This window comes from Meles meles, chromosome 1, assembly GCF_922984935.1.
Source record: "Meles meles chromosome 1, mMelMel3.1 paternal haplotype, whole genome shotgun sequence".
In the NCBI taxonomy this organism is placed as follows: domain Eukaryota; kingdom Metazoa; phylum Chordata; class Mammalia; order Carnivora; family Mustelidae; genus Meles; species Meles meles.
In genome coordinates, this window is record NC_060066.1 from 182,844,918 (window position 1) to 182,867,115 (window position 22,198).

At 48.0% G+C, this 22,198-nt stretch overlaps 1 protein-coding gene across 4 annotated transcripts in view; it reads right to left on the minus strand.

Annotated features, from left to right (window-relative positions):
* Window positions 1-20,430, minus strand: part of KDM4A (lysine demethylase 4A) — a 44,759-nt gene extending 24,329 nt beyond the window's left edge. The window contains exons 1-11 of one of the 4 annotated variants that reach the window (XM_046006376.1): window positions 20,335-20,430; window positions 17,070-17,246; window positions 16,023-16,198; window positions 13,256-13,370; window positions 11,208-11,401; window positions 8,635-8,684; window positions 7,774-7,877; window positions 7,242-7,379; window positions 6,304-6,551; window positions 5,012-5,211; window positions 3,591-3,967 (exon numbers count right to left, since the gene is read on the minus strand). In XM_046006376.1, the coding sequence (XP_045862332.1) occupies window positions 3,591-3,967; window positions 5,012-5,211; window positions 6,304-6,551; window positions 7,242-7,379; window positions 7,774-7,877; window positions 8,635-8,684; window positions 11,208-11,401; window positions 13,256-13,370; window positions 16,023-16,198; window positions 17,070-17,207 (1,740 nt within the window). In that variant the 5' untranslated portion in view covers window positions 17,208-17,246; window positions 20,335-20,430. Of the gene's footprint in view, window positions 1-3,590; window positions 3,968-5,011; window positions 5,212-6,303; window positions 6,552-7,241; window positions 7,380-7,773; window positions 7,878-8,632; window positions 8,685-11,207; window positions 11,402-13,255; window positions 13,371-16,022; window positions 16,199-17,069; window positions 17,247-20,040; window positions 20,111-20,334 lie in introns of those variants that run through there. The other 3 variants (XM_046006382.1, XM_046006368.1, XR_006818424.1) reach the window with 3 other exon arrangements.
* Window positions 20,431-22,198: the final 1,768 nt, after the last annotated feature.

Here is a 22,198-nt window from a genome sequence, read left to right on the forward strand (position 1 = left end):
CCCCATTCCAACCCAAACAATCCTGATGTCAGTTTCCTACTAAAACTAAACTTCCATTCGTTCCTTCCACGTTTACAGAAGGCTCATGGGCCAAGATCCAAGACCATGCTGGTGCCCAAAGAACCCAGGCTGGTGTGGCACAGGGCCTGGCTCCTGGCAGTTTGCCTTCCCCGGCCTAGGACAACTGTCCAGAGATTAAGACACACTGTTGTAAAAAGGCAGCCAAGTGCTGCCAGGGTTTGAGGTAGGAGGGCATGCAGATGGCAAGCAACGAAAGGTTTCTGCGAGTAGTGACTTTTGAAAAGGGCTGGGCTCCAATCAGCAAGAGAACTGTTCCAGGACAGACGTGTGTCGAGGACTCCCTGCCACCTCCCACCTCAAAGCCGCCTGCAGCCTGCTGATGGCCACACAATACACAAGAAGGCACAGGAGGCCACTGAACTGTACACGAAAAAGCGGTTGAAATGACAGATTTTATGTCAAGTATACTTTAGCACAATTAAAAACAAATCAACCTAAAATGTAAAGAACAAATACAACAGGAGTGCTTCAAATGACAAAAGGAGAAGTGAAGCAAGCATGGCCAAGTACTGACAACCGTCAAGCCCCAGCCAGGAGCATCTGTGGATTCACTTTATGACTCCACGTGCAGCTTTGTGCACTTAAAAATGTATTCTAGAATGCTCCAATCTCCAGAAACACATGGCAGTGAACCATCCAAAGTCAAGCTGCTTCATGGCACACAGGCAGACCCTCCACAGCACCTCCCAAGGCCCTCTCCACACCCATTCGCCTGCGACCAACCAAACTCTGCAAATGCTTTGACCCTGGCATGTGTGACCATCACCATTTAGAACACACTCCTCTCCTGGATTCCCCTCCCCATTTCCATCCAGCCACTGTGCACACTCCTGCAAACCTTCAGCCTAGCTAGAAGGCTTGCTTCTCTGCAGTCTCCCCATTCTCTTAACCCTAACCCCAGGCTGAGCTGCTAATTCTTCCACTTGGACTACAACAGTTATCCCGAAGGAGTGGATATATTTGTTCACATCTAGACTCTGAGCTCCCTGAAGACACAGTCCTAGCCCCGAGTAGGCATGCTGTATGTGATTACAGAGTTTTAAAGCAAAGAGGCAGAGCAGCCAAGTTATTTTGTGAAGTAGTTCAAAGATGGCAGCACAGGGGCACCTGGGTGCCTCGCTGGTTGAGTGTATGATTGTGGCTCAGGTCATGATTTCAGGAGTCCCTGGATCGAGCCCCACATCAGGCTCCATATTCAGTTGGGAGTCTGCTTGTCCCTCTCTCTGCTCCTACCCTCTACTCATGCTCTCTCCCTCTCTCAAATAAGTAAATAAAATCCTAAAAAAAAAAAAAAAAAGAGGCAGTACATCCAGGAGGGTGCGGGCAGGGGGCCGGGTGGCGATGCAGTGGAGAATGGTTATTACCATCAGACTGTACAGCTAAGAAGACCATACAGAAGGCCGCCTGAGTGGCTCAGTGGGTTAAGCCTCTGCCTTCGGCTCAGGTCATGATCTCGGGGTCCTGGGATCAAGCCCCACATCAGGCTCTCTGCTCGGCAGGGAGCCTGCTTCCTCCCCTCTCGCTGCCTGCCCCTCTGCCTACTTGTGATCTCTGCCAAATAAATCACTAAAATCTTAAAAAAAAAAAAAAACGGCCATACAGATATAAAAAAGGAGCCAGGAAGGCACTCATGGTTTTGAGCAGGAGTAAGAGGCACATCAGACCTCCTTCTCCCGGCGTATCTCCACATGGAAGGTCTCCCGGCTTTTTTCCCCAGTCCCTGGACCTTAGTGAGTTTTACCATGTCGGGGTCTGCCTCTGGCGGAGGGAGTACCCTCAGGTCTGTGTCCTCCACACATGAAAGGCAAGTTGAAAACATTCAGCCACTATGAGAGGTCTGCGTCCTCCATGGCTGCCTGGGGAGTAGGTGGGTAACCTGTCTCACTGAGGTTAAATGAGCTGCAGAGCCATTAGGCCATAGGTTAAAAGTCACCCCCTTCAATCATTTTAAGTGATAATGAAGTAACATTCCGAGCTCCATATGCCTGACTCCTGCATCCATTCCTTAACTGGATCCTAATTTGGGAGGAAAAAAGATGGGTATTACTTGTTGGCTCCTCCCACCAAACACAGAGAGACAACTTGCCTCTCACTGGTAAGATTAACTTACCAGTAACATACAGTCTAAACCATGTGGATAAAGTATTTAGTGTATAGTAACTCTCTGCTATCGTTAGCTGCTTCTGTGGTTGTGACAGGAACCAGAGGCAAGAAAGTCAGGGGGACGCTGCTTGAGGACAATGTGACCTACAGCGCAACAGCAGGGTCAATGAGGACCCAAGAGCTTTGCGAAGAAGAATGGCTCTGATGTAGCATCAGGGACCATAAGGAGTTCTGGTGTCCAAGGTGGAAAGCAACCTCTGTGGAAGCTGTCGCAGGAGAGCAGACAGCAGCCACGAGAGGCAATGAGGTCCTCAGCTCAGCGGCCTGCACCCACCCAGACGGAAGGAGGGGCATGCGGTAGAAAAGGAGATCTACAGAAACTGAGCCCTGAGACTGAGGGAAGACAGAAAGGAAAGACAAGGGACAAACCAACCACAACCATCCTCTACTCGGAAAACCCAGGTTCGGGGTTAGTACTTCAGCCAAGAACAGAGAAAGCCAAGAGGCGAAATGCTAACATCCGGAGACAATGAGTATACATTAGGGCTGGGGATGGTTCTCCATTTGCACAGACTTTCAAAACATCTCATAATAAAAACTTCTCAAAGACCAATTTTTCAAAGGTAAAGGCAAGGAAATGGGAAATAACTAAAACTTTTCTGCACCGACTTCAACCCCACCCCAGCCCCACTCAAGACTACAACTTGACCCATAAGCTGTGAAGCTGGGGAGTCAAATAGGGTAGGCGTGAGTCTGGCTGCATTCGAAACGGCTCTGCTGTGTCCCACTCAGTTCCACAGAGAGCCTTTTTACACAAAACAGCTTTTGATGACAGCATGTTCTGGAAGAAAGCCTGAACATTCACATTCATGGCTTTGGGAATTCATCCTGGTCTCCGAAAAGATGCTCTATCAATACTGCTGTCCTGGGAGATGAAGAATGTATGGAGTGGGGAGGAGAGGGAGAACTCCCATGGGTGGCTACAAGGCAGTCAAGATTTTAAGGGAAAAAAAACCTTGAATTTTCAGGTATGAAAGGCCATCGCGTCCCCACCCACAGACATCTGGGCTGCAACCACTGCCACTCTAACCCTCATGCCTCCACAGCAGGTGGGGTCGGCAGGTGTGTCCAACAGCTGGAGATCTGCAGCTGTCATTAAGACGCCTGGATTCTCTGGAACAGTCACACAGGGGCAAGAGAAAAGGAACTCCCAGCAAAGAACAAACGAAGTCAAACAGTGCCACCCGGCTTTCTGCTTGACACTGCAGACTGGAGGCCCATTCTGACGGTCTCTCCTGCCATCTTGGATGCCTGTAGCAAGCACCCCCACCCCCACAGCAGATGTCCCCCTCCGCAGGACCCCAGCCAGGGAGCTTGTCCTCTGCAGCGCTGCCCAGAGCCCTTACCTCTGCCAGCTCCTGCTCACTGATACTTCCGGTGGTGCCCCCTTTCTTCCTCGTGCAGGGCTCTCCCACGGTGATCCTGCCGTCCCCTTTGGCATAGCTGTGCACAGTGAGAACTCCCGATTGCCCTTGGGCTCGGCAGGACAGAGGCTCACTGGTTTCTGAATCAGAAGAAATAGAATCCCGAGAAGAGCCGGAGCCCAGGCTAGAAGATGATTTCTTTTTCGAACCTGAGAGGACAAGGCGTCCCCCTAGAGAAGCAGGATTCACAGAAAGATCCAAGGCAGCTGCTTCTTGTTCCTCCTCTTCCTCCTCATCCTCCTCTTCTAGTTTGACGTTTTTAAGCTCTTCAAATTTGACTTCAGAGGAGTCAGAATAATCTGAAACACACACACACGTTGGCCAGAGCCAACTTCCCCGTGCACATCTGAAGCCAGTGAAAAGCAAAGGGGCAAAGCACAGAGAAACACAGGTGGCAAGTACAGTGCAGCTTCCGATTCGGGCTCTGTCACCTGCAGGGTCACTGTGTGATCTGGGACTGACTGTTCAGCCCCACAGGGCCTCCAGGTTTGTCCCGTGGACTGTAGGCAGCCTACCTACCACCTATCTCCAGGGTTCTGTGTCTACTACGGAGCACAACCTGGCACACAACAGACCCTCAGAAGTCACCTGCAGAAACCAAGGCCTGAATGCAGCAGGCCTGGCGACCCCAAGCTAGAGCATGTGCTGAACAGAGGCAGCCGGGCTCCAGGGCCCCGCTCCACAATGCCGTCCAGCTACCAGCAGGTGCACCAAGGCAGCCTCCGAACAGATCCGCAAAGCCTCACTCGAAGCTCACCCAAGCCCCCCCAACCACCATCCCAGTGGGTAGAGCAGCTGCCCACACCACTTCCTTCCTAAAATCCAAGTAGCCCCTCAAGCCCCCAGGAGAGCAAACTCTAAGATGGCAGCCAATCCCCTCACCGTCTCATTGCTACTTCTCCAGCCTCATCTCCTGCTAGCACCGCTGTCTTCTACCCTTCCCACCCCTGTATTCCAGTTACAGGAAATCACCACCAGCTCCCCAATAGCTCATGTGGTTTCAGACCTCCAGGCTGGCGCCCCTGCCTACTCCCCTTTGGGTGCCCCGACTCTCTGCCTGCCTGGAAAACTCCAACCTCTCTCCTAAGAGTTGGTTCAGCATCACTTTCCCGACCTTCAGTGTCTCCCCGACCCTTCATCAGGCAGAAGGAGGCAGTACTTCCCTTACCTTCCACCGAGCATGCCCCTCTCCAAAGAGCTCCTCACAGCCATTCTCACACTCCACTACCACTCTCTGCCCACAGACCCATCGCCCCCAACACCTGGGACCCTGCACACAACATGGCATCTAACCCACAACAGAGCCCAGTGACGCTGTGGGAAAAACATCACAGCCAACAGACCTGGGAAGGGAAGAGCATCCTCGACTTGCCGCACGGAGCTGTGGGTGGGCCTCACGGGAGCGAGGGCAGCCTGGCACTCCGCCACATCGTACTGTCCGGAACTCAGCTCCTCCTTGGGGAAGAGCTCACTCTGACTCACCTCCTGCGGTATTTCAAGACAAACCCGGTGCCTCTTGGTCCCTATACGATGTTTGGCGAGGCTGTGAGGAAGAGCGCACACTTTTGAAGGGCCCACAAACACAGTCACATCCACATACATTCACCCACATCATACACGACCCAAAATGAGCGAACGGCCAGAGCCTGTCCACTGCGCCTCACACTTGAGTCCCACCTCTCGTCTGTGGGAGAGACAAGGGACTTCACCTCTCCCAGCCTACTTCATCCAGTGGGAAAAAGGAACATCCCCAGCCCCCTCAGAGGTTGGATGTGAGGCTTATGAGGTTCGCCGAGCACCTGGCCGACCTCCTGGTCTACAACAGCTACCTGGTAACCAGTCTTCCTTTCTTCTCCGTGTGGCCCAAGGCAGAAGACAGATCCTCCCGCTCAGACATCGAGGACACTGGCCAACCTCAATCCCGCCACCCCCCAGCCCCTGTGGGTCTCATTCCAGCCACGACATTCTCCTCTGTAAAAATTGCCTCATATGCCAGGGTGCCTGTATGGCTCAGTCAGTCGAGCATGCGCTTCTTTTTTTCTTTCCTTTTTTTTTTTTTTTTTTTTTTTTTAAAGATTTTATTTATTTATTTGACAGATAGAAATCACAAGTAGGGAGAGAGGCAGGCAGAGACAGAGAGAAGAGGAAGCAGGCTCCCTGCCAAGCAGAGAGCCCGATGTGGGGCTCGATCCCAGGACCCTGGGATCATGACCTGAGCGAAAGACAGAGGCTTTAACCCACTGAGCCACCCAGGCGCCCCGAGCATGCACTTCTTAATCTCGAGGTGATGAGTTCGAGTTGGGCATGGATGGAGCCTACTTAAGACAATAAATTAAAAAAGTCTCAGGTGGCAATGATAAAATGACTTTTCTGGCTCAGAGGTAGCCACCTTCTCTTTGTATGTGACCTTCACTCCAGCCAATTACAGGCCCACATACAGATGTGGTCATTCCTGGGTGACGGCCGTAAGAAAGAGCCTAGATGCCCTTGCTCCGAAGATTCTGGAGCCTTTACCAAAAAAATTCCCTCAGCTGTGGCTCCAACACCCCACTTTAGAAACAGTCTCTCAACAGGTTACGGAAGCTGCCCAAGCACCTCTCTCTAAACAGCTGGGCCCAGAGGGCCACCAGGTTACCTTCTCTTTAAGTCACCCTCCTCTCCGTCCTCAAGCCCTTCCATGTCATCTTCCTCCGGACACTCCTCGTTTCTGGCTCTTGGGGGCAGTTCACTCTCCTTAAGGAACTCGGCTGCTTCTGGTGTGGGCAGAGTATGGTCGATAACTGTGCTGTCCTTCCCAGCTTTCCAAAGTTTGTACCTTTCTGGCTGGAACTTTCTCACAAACACGTCCATGGAGATCTTCACCATGTCCTTCCTACAGGAGCACTGTCCCAGGGAACCACGAGAGCTCCAGTTAGCACGTTTTAACGGCTTCCCCACGACCCCCATATTCCATCTCCTTCCCCCAAGTGAAATAAAGATACAAGCCCATTTAAAGCCAAACTGCTGGCACTCACAGCTGAAAGCGGACTGGCCTTGCGGAACCTTCGAGCATGGGGGGGAAGCAGGGAAAGAGCAGGCAGGAATGAGCGGCACTGGGTTGCGCCCACCCAGGCCCTTTGCCAGGCTGCACAGAAAAACACCGCAACGAAGCTCCGCACTCACGCCCAGGAAGGTGGATGCCCGCCTTCCGTCCGCGTTCTAGCCCAGCCAGGCCCACAGGAGCAGGTGCTCCCCATCACATGTCCAGCCCTGCCTGCTTCCCTAACCCGAAGAACTTCTCAGAGAAAACCCACAGTGGCCAAAGCAAGAAGCACCAGTGTGTGTGGGTGTGGTTTTCAAGCTCAATGGACATAAGCATGGAAACCTCACTTGAGGTGCCCCAAACCTGAACTTTTTATTTTTATAATTCTAGACGAACACAATATGCGAGTACTTCTGCCCATTCCTGTCACTCCGTTTCTGAATTCCAGCAGTTCAAAGAACGTTCTAATCACCAGCCAGTGTAGCTAACAAGAATTTGCTCACCAGACGTTTTTGGGCACGGCGTTACAGAAAGAAACCAGACAGACTTACCAGCACCGCTTGCTTGCCATATTCAATCCACCGCCGGGTAGCAAAATTAGTAGACTCTGCACAGTTGAAGCCATGGTTAAAGCCGGCATGGTAACCATACGGGAAAGTGATCATGAATTCTCCAGCTTCTTGAGTGACCTGAACAAGAGCGGACTTGAAGCAGCCGCAGCAAATGGCTGAAGTCTACCCAGCTGGACATCTGAGCTCCAGCACCGCGAGCTTCGCTGAGTAACCCAGGGAAAGTCCTAGAACTACTGGGGGTCTTTGTAAAATGCAAAGCCCTATCATATCCGACCCCATCACTGTAAGTGACCACTCCTCCAAATCAACAGTGTTCAAGGGGACCGGACTCTGCTCGGGCACTGGGAAGCTGCAGTACCTCCGCCTTTAATATCCTCGTATATCAAAGTACTGCTATATAGGTTAGCTCTGGCCCATGCCTGGTACAGAAGGACGAACTAGATTAAAGCCCCTTGGTGAAACAGACCAGAAAGGGTAAGACGAAGGACTTCTGTATGTAAAATCAGCTCACCTTGTCAAAGGGAATTCCGTATTTCTTTAGCATTAAAGGGGAAATCAAGGTCATCTTATGGCGGAGAAAAGCCTCGCAGCTTTGAGCACTTCCAGGGAAAAAACCTGTTGCAAGGAACATGGACCGGGTTAAGACACTGCTCCGCGCCAGCTCCTCAACCCTGGAGATGCCACACCCTTGGGCATCTCATCCAGATGAGGAGGGTAAAATCACCACAGATCCTTCTAGCTTCAGGCCAACCCTAAGATTCTACAGTGAGCCGCTAGGCTCTCTCTCTCCCATGCAAGCTGTTACGTGGGTCCTCAAATTCTGTTTGGGAGACTGAGATCACCCAAGCTGCCGTGTTCTTACAAGAAGCCTTCAAACTGTTTAGGACCTTCCTCTGTTAACCTGAATCCCTCAATCTTTCGTTAGTAACACATCCACAGTGCAGATCACCCAAGCTCTCCAGAAACAGACTCGCTGGAGGTACAAATCTATTAAAATCCACTTGAACAAAAGCACAAAAACTGAATTTTCACATTTGGGTTTCCGACAGCAGAACAAGACCCAATATGCATGGTACACGATCTCTGGTCAAATAAACCCATGCCTGATAAAACTGAGGCAAAGACTAGGAATTACTTACTTAGCAGTCAAAAAAAAAAAAAAAAAGAATTACTTAGTCCCCTCCCAGGACAAATGGAGGAAGTTTCTGATTTTAACTGCTCTGCTGGGGTAACCAATCTGGCAGTCCAGTTCGCCCCCTATACATAGGCCTGAGAAAGGACACATAAGCATCTGACCAGAGAACGGACATTTTAGAACGATGAGCACAGCACACGGGGAGGTCTGACCCAGCACAGGGAGGAGACACAGTACCTTTGGCAAGGCGCTCCAACCGCTTTCCATGTTCAGGGGGAACAGAGTACCTGCAATCACAGAGAAGGGTCAGATGCTGAGCAGAGAACATCACAGGAGGTAAGGAACTCTTTCCCATTCTCAAAACAGCTCGAAATACCAGATTTTTCAACTTCCCAACCCCAGAAACTAGAAAGGAGTCTGGAGAAATGATTTATTAGACTACTGGGGGACAGGAGGGAGGAGCCCACAAGTAAGTACAAGTAAATTTGTTTCTCTTATGTTTTCATTTACCGAGACAAGAGGCAGAATTTATGGTATGTAATCAGCGTTATTCTCCTTTATAATGTTTAAGAAATAAAAATTTGGGGGCGCCTGGATGGCTCATCACTAAGTGTCTACCTTTGGCTCAGGTCATGATCCCAGAGTCCTGGGATCGAGCTTAGCATCGGATTCCCTGCTTGGTGGGAAGCCTGCTTTTCCCTCTCCCACTCCCCCTGCTTGTATTCTCTCTCTTGCTCTCTGTCAAATAAAATATTAAAAACAAAAAAAAGAAAGAAAATTTTTTTTAAAAGGATAGCATTAAGTGCTCCTGGCACAGCCTAAAAAGGCCTAACTGGGATAGGGTAGAGGAGGAATGGAAAACGAGGTGAAAATGGGATTTGATACCAAAGACCAGGCCCCACAGATGCTGCTGAGCCCATTTTTCTCTTCATCTCCATAACAGCTACACTGATTACCCAATAATTAATTACTCCTCCACCCTGCAGGGTAGTGAGATGCCACAGAAATTATTCTTCATTAAAAAAACACAAAAAACACCACCTAACTGACTGAGCCACCCAGGTGCCCCAATTAAAAAAAAGAGAGGGGGCGCCTGGGTGGCTCAGTGGGTTAAAGCCTCTGCCTTCAGCTCAGGTCATGATCCCAGGGTCCTGGGATCGAGCCCCACATCAGGCTCTCTGCTCAGCAGGGAGCCTGCTTCCTCCTCTCTCTCTGCCTGCCTCTCCCCCTACTTGTGATCTCTGTCAAATAAATAAATAAAATGTTAAAAAAAAAAAAGAAACCACATAACCACTTAAAATTTTTGCAAAACTGTTAAAACTTTATATTCTGAAACTCATAGTAAGTCTACTTTAACCTTCATAATTGACTCTAAAGATTATTCCCCAACAGAAATTTCTCATCCCAAATAATTTCATTATGAAACAGATGGGGAGTAGCAGAAAATGCTGGTCATCCAAAGGACCTTGGGTCCTTGCCCAGAAGTCTCTGGAGGTCCCTCTTCCAATGACCAAAACGGCACGTCTAATAACTAGAAAATCTTCTCTCTACAGAATAATGAAAATCCAACCTTAGGGTATTTAGGACTAAAAAGGCAAAAGACACAAAAGCAACATGTACAGATTCTATAAGTCTAGCCATCTGAGAAACGAAATGCGACAGCAGTTAGGGGTTGAACAGAGGCTCTGAAGGTTGCCCCCCACCAAGATTAGAAACTGGAAAGCATCTCAAAAAAGAAAGGAAAACCTTTGAGAGAAAGGAGGTGGCTGAAGATGCTGGCAAAGAAAATGAAGATGCAGTTTGCACAACTCCCCGTGACCTGGCCCGTGGTGTCCCCGCCAGCCTCCTCGCTCTTCCCTCCTTATACGCGACACCCGCACCACAACGGACTTCCGCTAGTTCGTGAAGACATCGTGCTCTCTCTCAACTTAGGCTCCCTGCATGTGTTGTTCCAACCGCCTGGACACACTCTCCTCAGTCTTCCCTGCCCCAAACCCACCATCTTCCCAGTCAGCTAGGCCCCCTCATGTTAGTGCTCAGCTTCGTTGTCACCTCTCCCAGGGAAGCCTTCTCCAATCCCCACCCCACGTTCACGTACCCTTCCTACGCGGACCTAGAGCGCCGGTCAGAACTTCTTTCAGTGTATTATTATTTCCTCACACATTCAGTCTCCTACCTATGAGGATGGATGCCTCATCTGTTTTGGTCACTGCTGTCCAACAAAACACCTTCACTAAAATGCTGGGACTGAGAGACAGGTCAGCACAGGGAGAGAGGGGAGAACAGATCTTTGTCTCCCCAACTAGACTGAGAACATCCTGGAGAGCAGGAAGATACACTGAGAAGCCTTGCATCCCCTCTCAGGGTTAAGCACAGCAGTGCTGCTCATGAAGTATTTTTTCCATCAGGAAAAAAAAGCTTTGGTCACCTGAAGGAGTGCCTCCAGTCTTAGAAGCCTGCCTCTAAGAAGTGCCTCTGGCCTATTCAGAAAAATAATTCACAGCGGAAGAGCCTGGAAGAGCCTCTGGGGCTCTCAGGAAGGAACTCAGCCAACTTAGCTTTTCACACAGGGGTATTAAATGCCCTGCCACCTAGAGCCCTGCTCTTCACAGACCGGTCTGAGCACTAGGCTCCAACAGCACCCCCTGGCTGAAACACCTGGTGACAATGTCAAATGCCAGTCCCCGGCCAGGCCTCCTGAAGCCAAATCTGCCTTTTAATCAGATCCCGAGGTACCACATAGGCACACAAGAGCTGAGAGGCCTGTGGCGGCCCGAGAAGCCCCAGAGTCAAGGGCAGCCCAGCTTTACCAGGACTTTGGCTCTCCGAAGTGCAAGTAGTTGATGCTGTAGAGGTCCATGTCTTCGGTGTGCCAGGCAAAAGAGGTCTTCCACATGCCAAAGTACAGGTACGGGGTATTCACACCCTCGATGGTAATCCCACTCTCCTTCTCCACCAGGTCCAGGATTGTTTTCAGTCGGCCAATATTCCACTCATCTACATGCTGCAAAGAAAATCACAGTTGAGGGCAACTATAGTAAATATAAACTAAGGTTCTTAACCTACAAATGACAAAAGAGGCCATGGGAGACCTATCACCTTTAATGATGAAAGATGTGGAATAATGTGGAAACAGCCTCGATCCCAAAACCACAGCCCCCCTCACTCTTCACAGCCACCACTGAACAGACGCAATTAGACCTCCAAAGGCCAAATACCACTTGGTAAAGGAAACCAGGATATGAAAGACGAATCAGAAGGGAACAGCCAGCCTGTTCTTAACCCCAGGAGGAGGAATTTGATCTGAAGCTCAAGAAACTTACATCAAAATAGGAAAGAACTCTTAACGCTACCAAAAATACAACACGGTAATTAACTATCCCAATTTCTGACTCTTTAACCCCAATTTCTACTGGGCAGTGTCTTCCGTAAAAAGTCTACAGTGTCACCCAAATACTTTTCCTAAACTGTCATGGTCTGCTAGGATCCCACCTCTTATAAATCCCTTCTGGATTATCGTGCCCAGCTTTTGTACCTCGCCATCCCAGACCTTCATAGTATCTGCCTGCCATTTACATCTGTAAGTTTCACTTTCCATCACTCAAAAAATTGCCATCAAAAAACGTGAGATCTATTTAAATCCCTTCCTTCCAATAATTTACAAAAACATTAAATTAATCCGAGGGATAATCCCTCCAACACCCTACCGATTTTTTAATCATCCAAAAACCATCCCAAATATTCCTTCCTTAGACTGTTACCTAAGGCTGTTCTTTATGCCCAAAAACACTACACCCCAATCCAATGCACTTTGTTATAAAGCTTCTGCTAAAGAATCTTGTTTGGGGGTCATTAAGCGTCTGCCTTCCACTCAGGTCATGATCCTGGGGTCCTGGGATCCAGCCCCACATCAGGCTGCCTGCTTGGCGGGAAGCCTCTTTTCCCTCTCCCACTCCCCCTGCTTGTATTCCCTCTCTAGCTCTCTGTGTGTCAAATAAATAAATAAGATCTTTTAAAAAAAAAAAAAGGAATCTTGTTTGAGGGTTCTGAAAATCTAAATACGTTTCTCTTCTTAATTATCCACCCCTTTCACTAGATTAGTCAGTGATCTTTTTTCTGCGAGAACCACACAGCCTCTCCCCCAACGTTTTCATTAACTGTGATCCCACCCTTTCAAGAACTCATCAGCTACCACCCACAGACTATTCTAACAGCCCTTGCAAAGAACACCGCATCTCCCAATTCACATGTAGAGTGGGAGAAATAAAATTCAGTCACATGCAAAAATACCCACAATTAAGTAAGCGCAGCGCATCAGCCTTTGGGGAAGGGTTCTTTGCAAAGCCACTCATTCAGAAAGCAGCTTTTAGGTGCCTACTATGTGCTGGGCAGATAAAAATGGTATTAAATTGGGGCGCCTAAAAAAAAATTAGGGCGCCTGGGTGGCTCAGTTGGTCGAGTGACTGCCTTCGGCTCAGGTCATGATCTTGGAGTCCCGCATTGGGAATCCCTGCTCGGCAGGGAGTCTGCTTCTCCCTCTGATGCTCTCTCCCCGTCACTCTCTCTCAAGCAAATAAATTCTTTAAAAAAAATGTTTTTTTAAATGGTATTAAATCGGGGCGCCTGGGTGGCTCAGTGGTGTAAGCCGCTGCCTTCGGCTCAGGTCATGATCTCAGGGTCCTGGGATCGAGTCCCGCATCGGGCTCTCTGCTCGGCAGGGAGCCTGCTTCTCTCTCACTCTCTCTGCCTGCCTCTCTGCCTACTTGTGATCTCTCTCTGTCAAATAAATAAATAAAATCTTTAAAAAAAAAAAATGGTATTAAATCACAAAACCGCTGCTGTTTCCAGTGAGTCTCACCTTTTCATAGAGAGTGCCATTCACATCTGCACCATAGATTGGGGGATTGAAGGTGAGATTTTTCCAGTATTTCCGTTCAAGCTCTTCAAACTCACTATAGCGTGGGGTACAGTACCTTTCAAAAGTAAACAAAGTATTAACCACTTACCAGGACTAAATTCTTTAGGCACTATGAACAGCACAAGACACAATCCCCTGTTCTGGAGACAAGATATTTCAGGAGAACAAGACTAACACTTGCAGCACCCTATGCAGTGACTAACTCAACAAATAAACACACCTAAAAACAAAGTATTGTTTTATTATCTTCTTAAAAAGTATTTTGGGCGCCTGGGTCGCTCAGTCAGTTAGGCCGCTGCCTTCAGCTCAGGTCATGATCCCAGGGCCCTGGGATAAAGCCCAGCAATCAGGCTCCCTGCTCCTCTGGGAGTCTGCCTCTCCCTCCCCCTCTGCCTGCTGCTCCCCCTGCCTGTGTGTGTGCACGTGCACATGTGCTCTCTCTCGCTCTGTCTGTGTCAAATAAATAAAAACAAACAAAATCTTTAAAAAATAAGATGCTTTAAAAAAAAGGAAAAAATGTATTTTTACATATGTACTCACACACGTAGCTGTCTGTATGTCTCTATAAAAGCATTAAATATCTCTATTCTTTAGCTCAATTATCACCTACTAAGAATTTACTCCAAAAAAATCTTTTAAATATTCAAACCACTCAAAAATTATTACACAGCACTTTAACAAAAAATAATGTGTAAATCGAATAGATATCTGAAAATGCACACTGTAACTCAAATGGCAAAAAAATATGAATGGATATAGTGAAAGTGAAGACCCAAAACAGACGGTGAGGAGACAATGGAATGAATGGGAAAAAATCTTACTTTAAATACGGCCTTACAATTTAATGTCAGCCTATTAAATAATGAAGTTTAGGACTCTTAAATCCCTTTGAAATATTTCAAACACCTCCAACTGATCTACTTTATAAATTCAGATTTTTACCTGCTGGGTTTTCTTAAAGCTGGCTGACCATGCACATAGAAATCAAGGGTAAGGATTTGTTGCATTTCAGATGAAGGGGAAAGACACAGGACTTGCTAATTGAAAAAGAGGCATCCTGAAATCAAAGCCCTCCCATATGTTGACAGGAGAAACCAGACACAAGAGACTGAGGCCTCTGGTGGAGCCCCATGAGCCAGAAGGCAGGTGAGCCCGGCCCCAGGACATAGCTAAAAACCACACATAAAGGATGGCATGGCCTTTCATCTGCAGAGCTCATCACACTTCTTCAACAGGCTCTTACATAAATTCACTCTTTAGACAGCAGGTTGGTCAGCGATACAGATGTTCAAAGAGTTAAGCTGTCAACAGAACTAGAAAACCACATTTTGAATTGTGATAAGTCAAAGGAAAAGGTGGCAAAGCACAGAAACAGAACACGATCTGATGTGAGAGAGCGCGACTGTAAAGCCACAAAGTAGTGCCCTAAGAAGTGTGAAGATTGGGCGCCTGGGTGGCTCAGTGGGTTAAGCCGCTGCCTTCGGCTCAGGTCATGATCTCAGGGTCCTGAGATCGAGTCCCGCATCGGGCTCTCTGCTCAGCAGGGAGCCTGTTTCCCTCTCTCTCTCTCTGCCTGCCTCTCTGCCTACTTGTGATCTCTCTCTGTCAAATAAATAAATAAAATCTTTAAAAAAAAAAAAAAAAGAAGTGTGAAGATTGCCAAGACACACATCCAGCTCTGGGCTCTTTCACAGCAAAGATACAATCTAACATATATGACTGGCTGAAATCAAGACGTGTACAGATCAAAAGGGCACAGAAAAAAAAAAAAAAGAAGAAAAAAGGAAGGAATCTCTTGTGGACACTCAAAATTAAGGAGTAACATGGGAAAGGAGAAAATCCAAGAAAGAGCATTAAGAAGGAGCAGTCAAGGGGCGCCTGGGTGGCTCAGTGGATTAAGCCGCTGCCTTCGGCTCAGGTCATGATCTCAGGGTCCTGGGATCGAGCCCCGCATCGGGCTCTCTGCTCCGTGGGGAGCCTGCTTCCTCCTCTCTCTCTGCCTGCCTCTCTGCCTGCTTGTGATCTGTCAAATAAATAAATAAAATCTTTAAAAAAAAAAAAAAAAAGGAGCAGTCAAGAGCTCAAGAGGGAACCACAAAATCATTTTCTGTAAATCTGAGATCAAATGAGAGCTAAATATTCAAAACAACAGAGAAGAAACCAGGGAAAACAGAGGGCCTACACAAAGGCGTGTCTAAGAGAGATAAGGATGTATGGATGATGAACGAAGGCCAAGAAAGTAACAACCAGCATGGCAGTTTATTCACACTTTGTTATGTCCAAACGGAAAGGAGTGGCTGGATGGGTGGTGAGGAGTTTGAGCATGATAAAAGACAGAAGAACCCAGAAAGAAGAGAAGAAATTACAAGGGCCAGCTTTTGATAAGCAGGTATTATCAACACACTTGGCAAAAACTCCTTTTGAACCAACTCCCAACTTTCTCTTTTGCAACTCTGCGACTTACCAAGGTCAAAGAATGATCCCACTTCTGAGGGGGAAGTGGGACTCACAGTGGGATTACTTTAGGTAAGAATATGGATGCACTTAGAATGTGACGCAGTACTGAGAATAGTAAGGACACTTCCATAAAAACAGCAGAGCACAGCGCCCTTCAGTGGCACAGCAGCAGGGTTAAGAGACAGCTATGAGGATGAGACGTTAACTCCTAGACCCTATGAAGGGTAGGAAGGGACAGGTTTTCACTCACTTATCACTATTGGCTATCTTGCGGAACTCACGAACAGTCATGGCTTTCTTCTGTATGTTGTACTGAGTGAAGAGGCCAGACTGCCCCGTCACCAGCTGCTGGATGGGGGCAGGAATGACCAGATCATCAATATCATCATAGGATGCTCGTGGCTTCCACTCCTTTGGAGGAACAACCTGTAGAGAACACAAGAAACAAAGAGATCAGAAAGCTAGCAAGCTGGTCACAGTCCAGGATGTGGGTGGGCTGCTATCCAACCAGCTGATTTTACTATAAAGGGACTCTGGTTTAACATAGCAAGTCACACTGATGTGCTAGCCCTGATCTAGTTTGGCCACCAACTAGCTGCCTCATTGCAATGACCAAAGATAAGTAATACTCATTCTCAGCTCAGTATCTTATCCGGACACCAAGACAGGAGGCTGAAGAGTTGATTCTCTCTTAATCTAACAGAAAGTGCACATGAAGAACCAACTTGTCCTCAGGCTGCTGGATGAGACTGAAATGAGGACAAGAGAAGGTGGGAGGGGCGCCTGGGTGGCTCAATTGGTTAAGAGGCTGCCTTTGGCTCAGGTCATGATCCCAGCGTCCTGGGATCGAGTCCCACATCTGGCTCCTTGCTCAGCAGGGAGCCTGCTTCTCCCTCTGCATCTGCTCCCACTCTGCCTGCCTATGCTCGCGCCCGCTCTCTCTCTCTCTGGCAAATAAATAAATAAAATCTTCAAAAAAAAAAAAAAAGAGAGAGAGAGAGAAGGTGGGAGGTCTAAGCCCTCAGTGACAGGTAAAACCACTGAAGCACCCATCTCTGCCATGAGGATGGAAGAAGCAGCACAGCACCTGGCCCTGGGACATTGGCTCTTTACTTCCCTTTAGAGATGCCAAGCAGCTCTCCTCCTACCTGAAAGATGCTTCAGACGTTAATAAAAGGAATTAACTTGCAAATAAGACAGTATACTGAGCATCCTGACTGGCTTTCATTCCCCATTTATGAAAAATTCCTGCTGCCCTGTCATAAAACCCATGTAGAATCACCCCACCCACCCTCACCTTGGCCAGCCCAGCCCGATGAGCTCCTTGGGATTCAATGTAGGCCATGTATCGACTGAAGTTCCGAAACTCCTCCATGGTTGGGTAAAAGGTCATTATCCGAGCACTGGGATTCAGAGCTTCAGATTCAGAAGCCATCTTCCCTCCTTTCTGAGGTCACTTTGGTCAGACAGGAACCTGAAGAAATACATTAAGAACATAGAATGTGGGGCGCCTGAGTGGCTCAGTGGGTTAAAGCCTCTGCCTTCCGCTCAAGTCATGATCCCAGGATCCTGGGATCCAGCCCCACATGGGGCTCTCTACTCAGCAGGGAGTCTCCTTCCCCTCCTCTCTCTCTGCCTACTTGTAATCTCTGTCAAATAAATAAATAAATAAAATATTTTTAAAAAAGAACATAGAATGTAATTAGAAATAAATGCTGGGAATGTCAGGGGGATGTGTAAATGAGGGATGAATATTAAGGAGGCAGGGCACTTGTTGTGAACACTGGGTGTTGTAAATAAGTGATGAATCACTAAATTCTACACCTGAAACTAATATTACACTCTACATTAGCTAACTGGAATTTAAATAAAACTTTAGAAAGAAAAAAAAATGCTGGGAATGTCAGTGCTGAAACAGTAAAAGGTGTAGAAATCCTGAAGAAGCATTAAGACCTCGCAGCTGGAATCTGCCTCTAGGTAGGTTATTTAAGTGAACAAGAATACAAATAGAAAAGGCTCTGCTTAAGAGAATCCAATGTATTGGGGCACCTGGGTGGCCCAGTTGTTAAGCAGGTGGCCCAGTTGTTAAGCGTCTGCCTTCAGTTCAGGTCATGATCCCAGGCTGGGATTGAGCCCCACATCTGGCTCCCTGCTTAGCGGGAAGCCTGATTCTCCCTCTCCCACCTCCCCTGCTTGTGTTCCCTCTCTGGCTGTGGTTCTGTGTGTCAAATAAGTAAATAAAATCTTTAAAAAAAAAAAAAAAAAGGAAGAAAGAAAGAAAAGAATTCAATGTATCAAAACTGTATGTAATCAAATCTCACTTAAATAGAGACACTGTTTCAGCTAAAATTTGTTACTAAATTGTTGGTCCCATTTAACAATTCTACAGCTGCCCTGCCCCTCTTTTACTCCTATCTTTTCAAGTTCCTCCCTATTCACCTTTGATAATTGCTTGGGGTGTGGGAGGGTGTTAAACAATGTATTACAACCAAATTTATTTATTTATTTTTTAAACAACCAGATTTAAAAAACAAGGGGGGGCTCAGTCGTTAAGCCTCTGCCTTCAGCTTAGGTCATGATCCCAGGTTTCTGGCATTGAGCTCCACATAGGGCTCCCTCCTCTGTGGGAAGCCTGCTCCTCCCTCTCCCACTCCCCCTGCTTGTGTTCCCTCTCTAGCTGTGTCTCTCTCTGTCAAATAAATAAATAAAATCTTTAAAAACAACAACAACAACCTATGGGCTCCCTTTTAGGGCACAACTTTAAAATAGGATTCTAGATTACTAAGGAAAGTTATTTGGCTACAAGATTACAAAGCTTAAGAGTTAAAAAAGTACTCTGATGCTAGTATTTCAAACCCTAAACTGAAACTGTTCTACCTAAACCAAAATGTCATTTCAGCAGTACCACAGGAGGTCAAGCTAGAGACTAGTTCAACTGCACCATACCCAGAATTCGAAGGACAAAATTTAAATGGGCAATACACTGACAATACAGGACAAACTTCAAACCGATTGGAAAAGGTGAAATACTGTTTCTAGATGAGGCCACCAACTAAGTGGGTGCATCCCAGTGCCTGGTAACACATTAGACTATTCCAACCGAGTAAGAACCAAGCACACCAGCTGAAAGGAGCCACTTTAGAAGCAAAAACATCTCCCTCAACTCCCCGAATCTGGGCTCCAAACCCATGGCAGTTCAGTTCCAAAAGTTCCCCATGAGAGCTGGAGAGCTCAGAAGGGAAGCAACTGCCTCAAGCAACAGCCTCCAACCTACCAGCAACCTACTAACAGACTAGGAAGACAGCATGGCACAGAATTGTCTAAGGAAGGAGAGAAGACAAGCCTCACTACCCACATCTCTCAAGCTTCCATTTCACCAAAAACAAAGAAGTATGTTCTTGGCCAGGAGCTTTTCGTGCACCTCACAAAAACTTTACATGGAAGGTATACGACTATCCCCGTTTTACATAGCAGGTCATCTCCCCACCGTCCTGCAATGCACTCCCAAGGCTTCTGCCATTACCCTATGCTGCCTACATCATAATTTCCACCTAGACTAAGCCCTTTGCAAGGGAAGATCCAAGTGCAGAGGCACCTCAAGTTTAACCAATTTCGAAGACCCTCTTTTTTAAAAACACAAAGTATCTTACTTCAGGCAATTTTACAAAAACATATAATCATGTGAACAGGGTGTTAGGCCCCATCACCCCGGCCTGCCTCTGGACTTAGTCATCTTTGTATGCCTAGAACCTAGAACAATGCACAGCACAGAGCAGACGCTCGAGAACTGTTGAATAACTGATTTCCTCGCCCCCACTTCAGTTGCTCATTGCCTTTCTTCAACCCTAGGATTCCCTTCCCCCCAACCCATTCCCTGGGGAAAGCTCCTGTTCCCTGACTCCTTCATTTCCCCCATTTAGCAACAAAGCCTAGTGGTTGAAGAGCCCCGGCTCCGGAATCAAAACAACTCTGAATTCAGATCCGGTCTCTTCCATTTATTAGCTGTGTGACCTTGGCTGTGGGAGTTGCTCAAGTCTCAGTTTCCCCACCTGTAAAATGGGGATCCCAACCTCCTGGCCCAGCAGGGTTGCTGTGATTAACTCAGATGATGCAAGCGAAACGCTAAGCACTAGGCCCGGTACTTAGTAACTCAATAAAGGTCGCTGTAGCTAACAACCTCCTCTAACTCCCGCCCCCTCCCCTCGCAGCTGCCCCCGCGGGTACCACTCCCAAGGCAGCCCCCCGCTCCCAAGGTCCCCGAACCTCACCGCGTAGAGGGACAGCCCCTCCCGGCCCCGCCGCCTAGGCGAGTGAGGCCCGGCCGCAGGAAGAAGAAAATAAGGCCCAGTACACCCACCTCCCTTCCCGATGTGCATTGGCCATAAAAGATTAGAAAGGGCCAATCTCAGGACCCATTTTAGAAACTCCTCTTCCCATTGGCCAAGAACCATGCCTATCACTCTCCGCTGACGGCAAACCCCCCGCCCCTCCCCCATCGGAGCTCACGGTCACGGCCACAGCAGCAAAAAACCTAAAGGATTCCAAAACGGCATCGTTCTTACCTAAAGCCCACTGCCCCGGCAGGGCTAAGGCTTGGCTCCTGCTGTCGCCGCTAGCCGTACCTACCGCTTTTCCAGCCGGCGAAGGACGAAGCTCCGCCTCTTCTTGAAAGTCGGGCCTCGCGCAGACGCACAGCGTCAACCAATCTGGAGGGCCGCTATCACTCCTCAAATAGCCAATGAGCACGCGCTTCAGTCGCCCAAAAGTCTGGGCATATCAGTCTGCTCAGCCTATGAGCGCCGGGTCTGGCTGTTGCCAGGAGGAAACGCTGTACCGCTCGGGACTGCGGCCACTGAGCATCTTGGCTGAATCGCGGGGCTGGCCAATCACAGGAGGGCTTCTGGCCGCCCATAGCTAATCAGCATTGAAAGAGGCGAGCGCCTAGAAATGGGATGGTCGGCCGGGGTAGGGACAGTGAGATTATTGTAGGATGTTACTAATGAAAGGGTGGGGCGGGGTCTTTGTAGAGTGAGTGCGACCCTCGCCTAAAGTGGACGTGCGCTGGAGCCCTTAGGGGCAGCTTCCGAGATTAAGCAGTTTCTGATAAGGTGACCAACTTGTCTTGTTTTGCCCGAGATTGACTTGGTTTTGAAAACTGAAAGTCCCGTATCATGGGAAACCTCTCACTCGCCGGCAAGATGAGACGTTTCCTGAAAGGAGCAGTTCCTGAAGGGGAAAGAGCTCTGGGGGAGGGGAGATGTCCTTAGGGTCATTAAAAAGCAGTTCTTCAATGAGCGGGGATTTGGGGGTCATTAGGAGCAACTCTTGGGGCGGGAGAGAAGATCCTGGGAGTCATTAGACGTACTTCGGGAGAGTTGAGGGGGTACCTAGAAGTCATTAGGAACTGTTCCTAAGGGGCACTGAGTCGCTCTAAGGAGCTCCCACATTATGAGGGCTGATGGGCGAGGAAGCCTACAGGACGCTCGGATAGGTTCGGTAGAAAAGTGGAATTCTCACAACCAGAATCTTTTAAAAATGTCCAAAATTACCCATGCTACAGCATGCCTTTTGAGCTCCACTGACCTGGGCATGGATACAGTTGCTATTACTGCTGTGACTACCAACTATTCTGAATTTGATCTTGCTACATTTCCCACTACTGCCAAAGAGGATTTTCCAAGATCGCTGCTACTTTGTATCACAAGCTTCTAGTTGGTGTGATCACATGATAGTTGAAGCCTAAGTCAGGCTCTCTTGACATTTTCCCGTTTCCCTAATCAATTTATCTTAGTCACCTTTTAAAGCTCATCTTTCCTGTCCCACCCCTTAACTCATAGCAAAATTAATCATGGTGAAAAAAGCCAAAGATGGGATTACCTTTGGATGTGGGACCGGGAATGATGGGGGAGAAGCCTAAAGAATGCTTCTGGGGTGTTTGGATATTAATAATGTGGGAGGGTTTTTTTGCTTGTTTGTTTTTGGGTGTTTGTTTTGTTTCTTTTAGTAATTTTTTAAAGATTATTAGTTTATTTGACAGAGACACCAAGAGAGAGGTAGCATAAGCGGGAAGAGTGGGAGAGGGAGAAGCAGACTTCTGCTGGGCAGGGAGGCCGACAGGGTCCCAGGACCCTGGAATCATGACCTGAGTCAAAGGCAGACACTTAACAACTGAGCCACCCAGGCACCCATTTTACTAGTGTTTCTTGATCTGGATGGTGGTTATTACACTGGTGCGTTCACATTTAAAATTTTTATTGAACTGTACACTTATAAGTTGTCCATAACATTCAATGTACATGATACCTTAATTTTCTAAAAGATTGACTTATTTATTCTGGGGGAAGTGAGTGAGAGTCCCAAGCAGACTCCACACTGAATGCAGAGCCCACCTTAGGGCTTGATCCCACACCCCTGAAATCATGACCT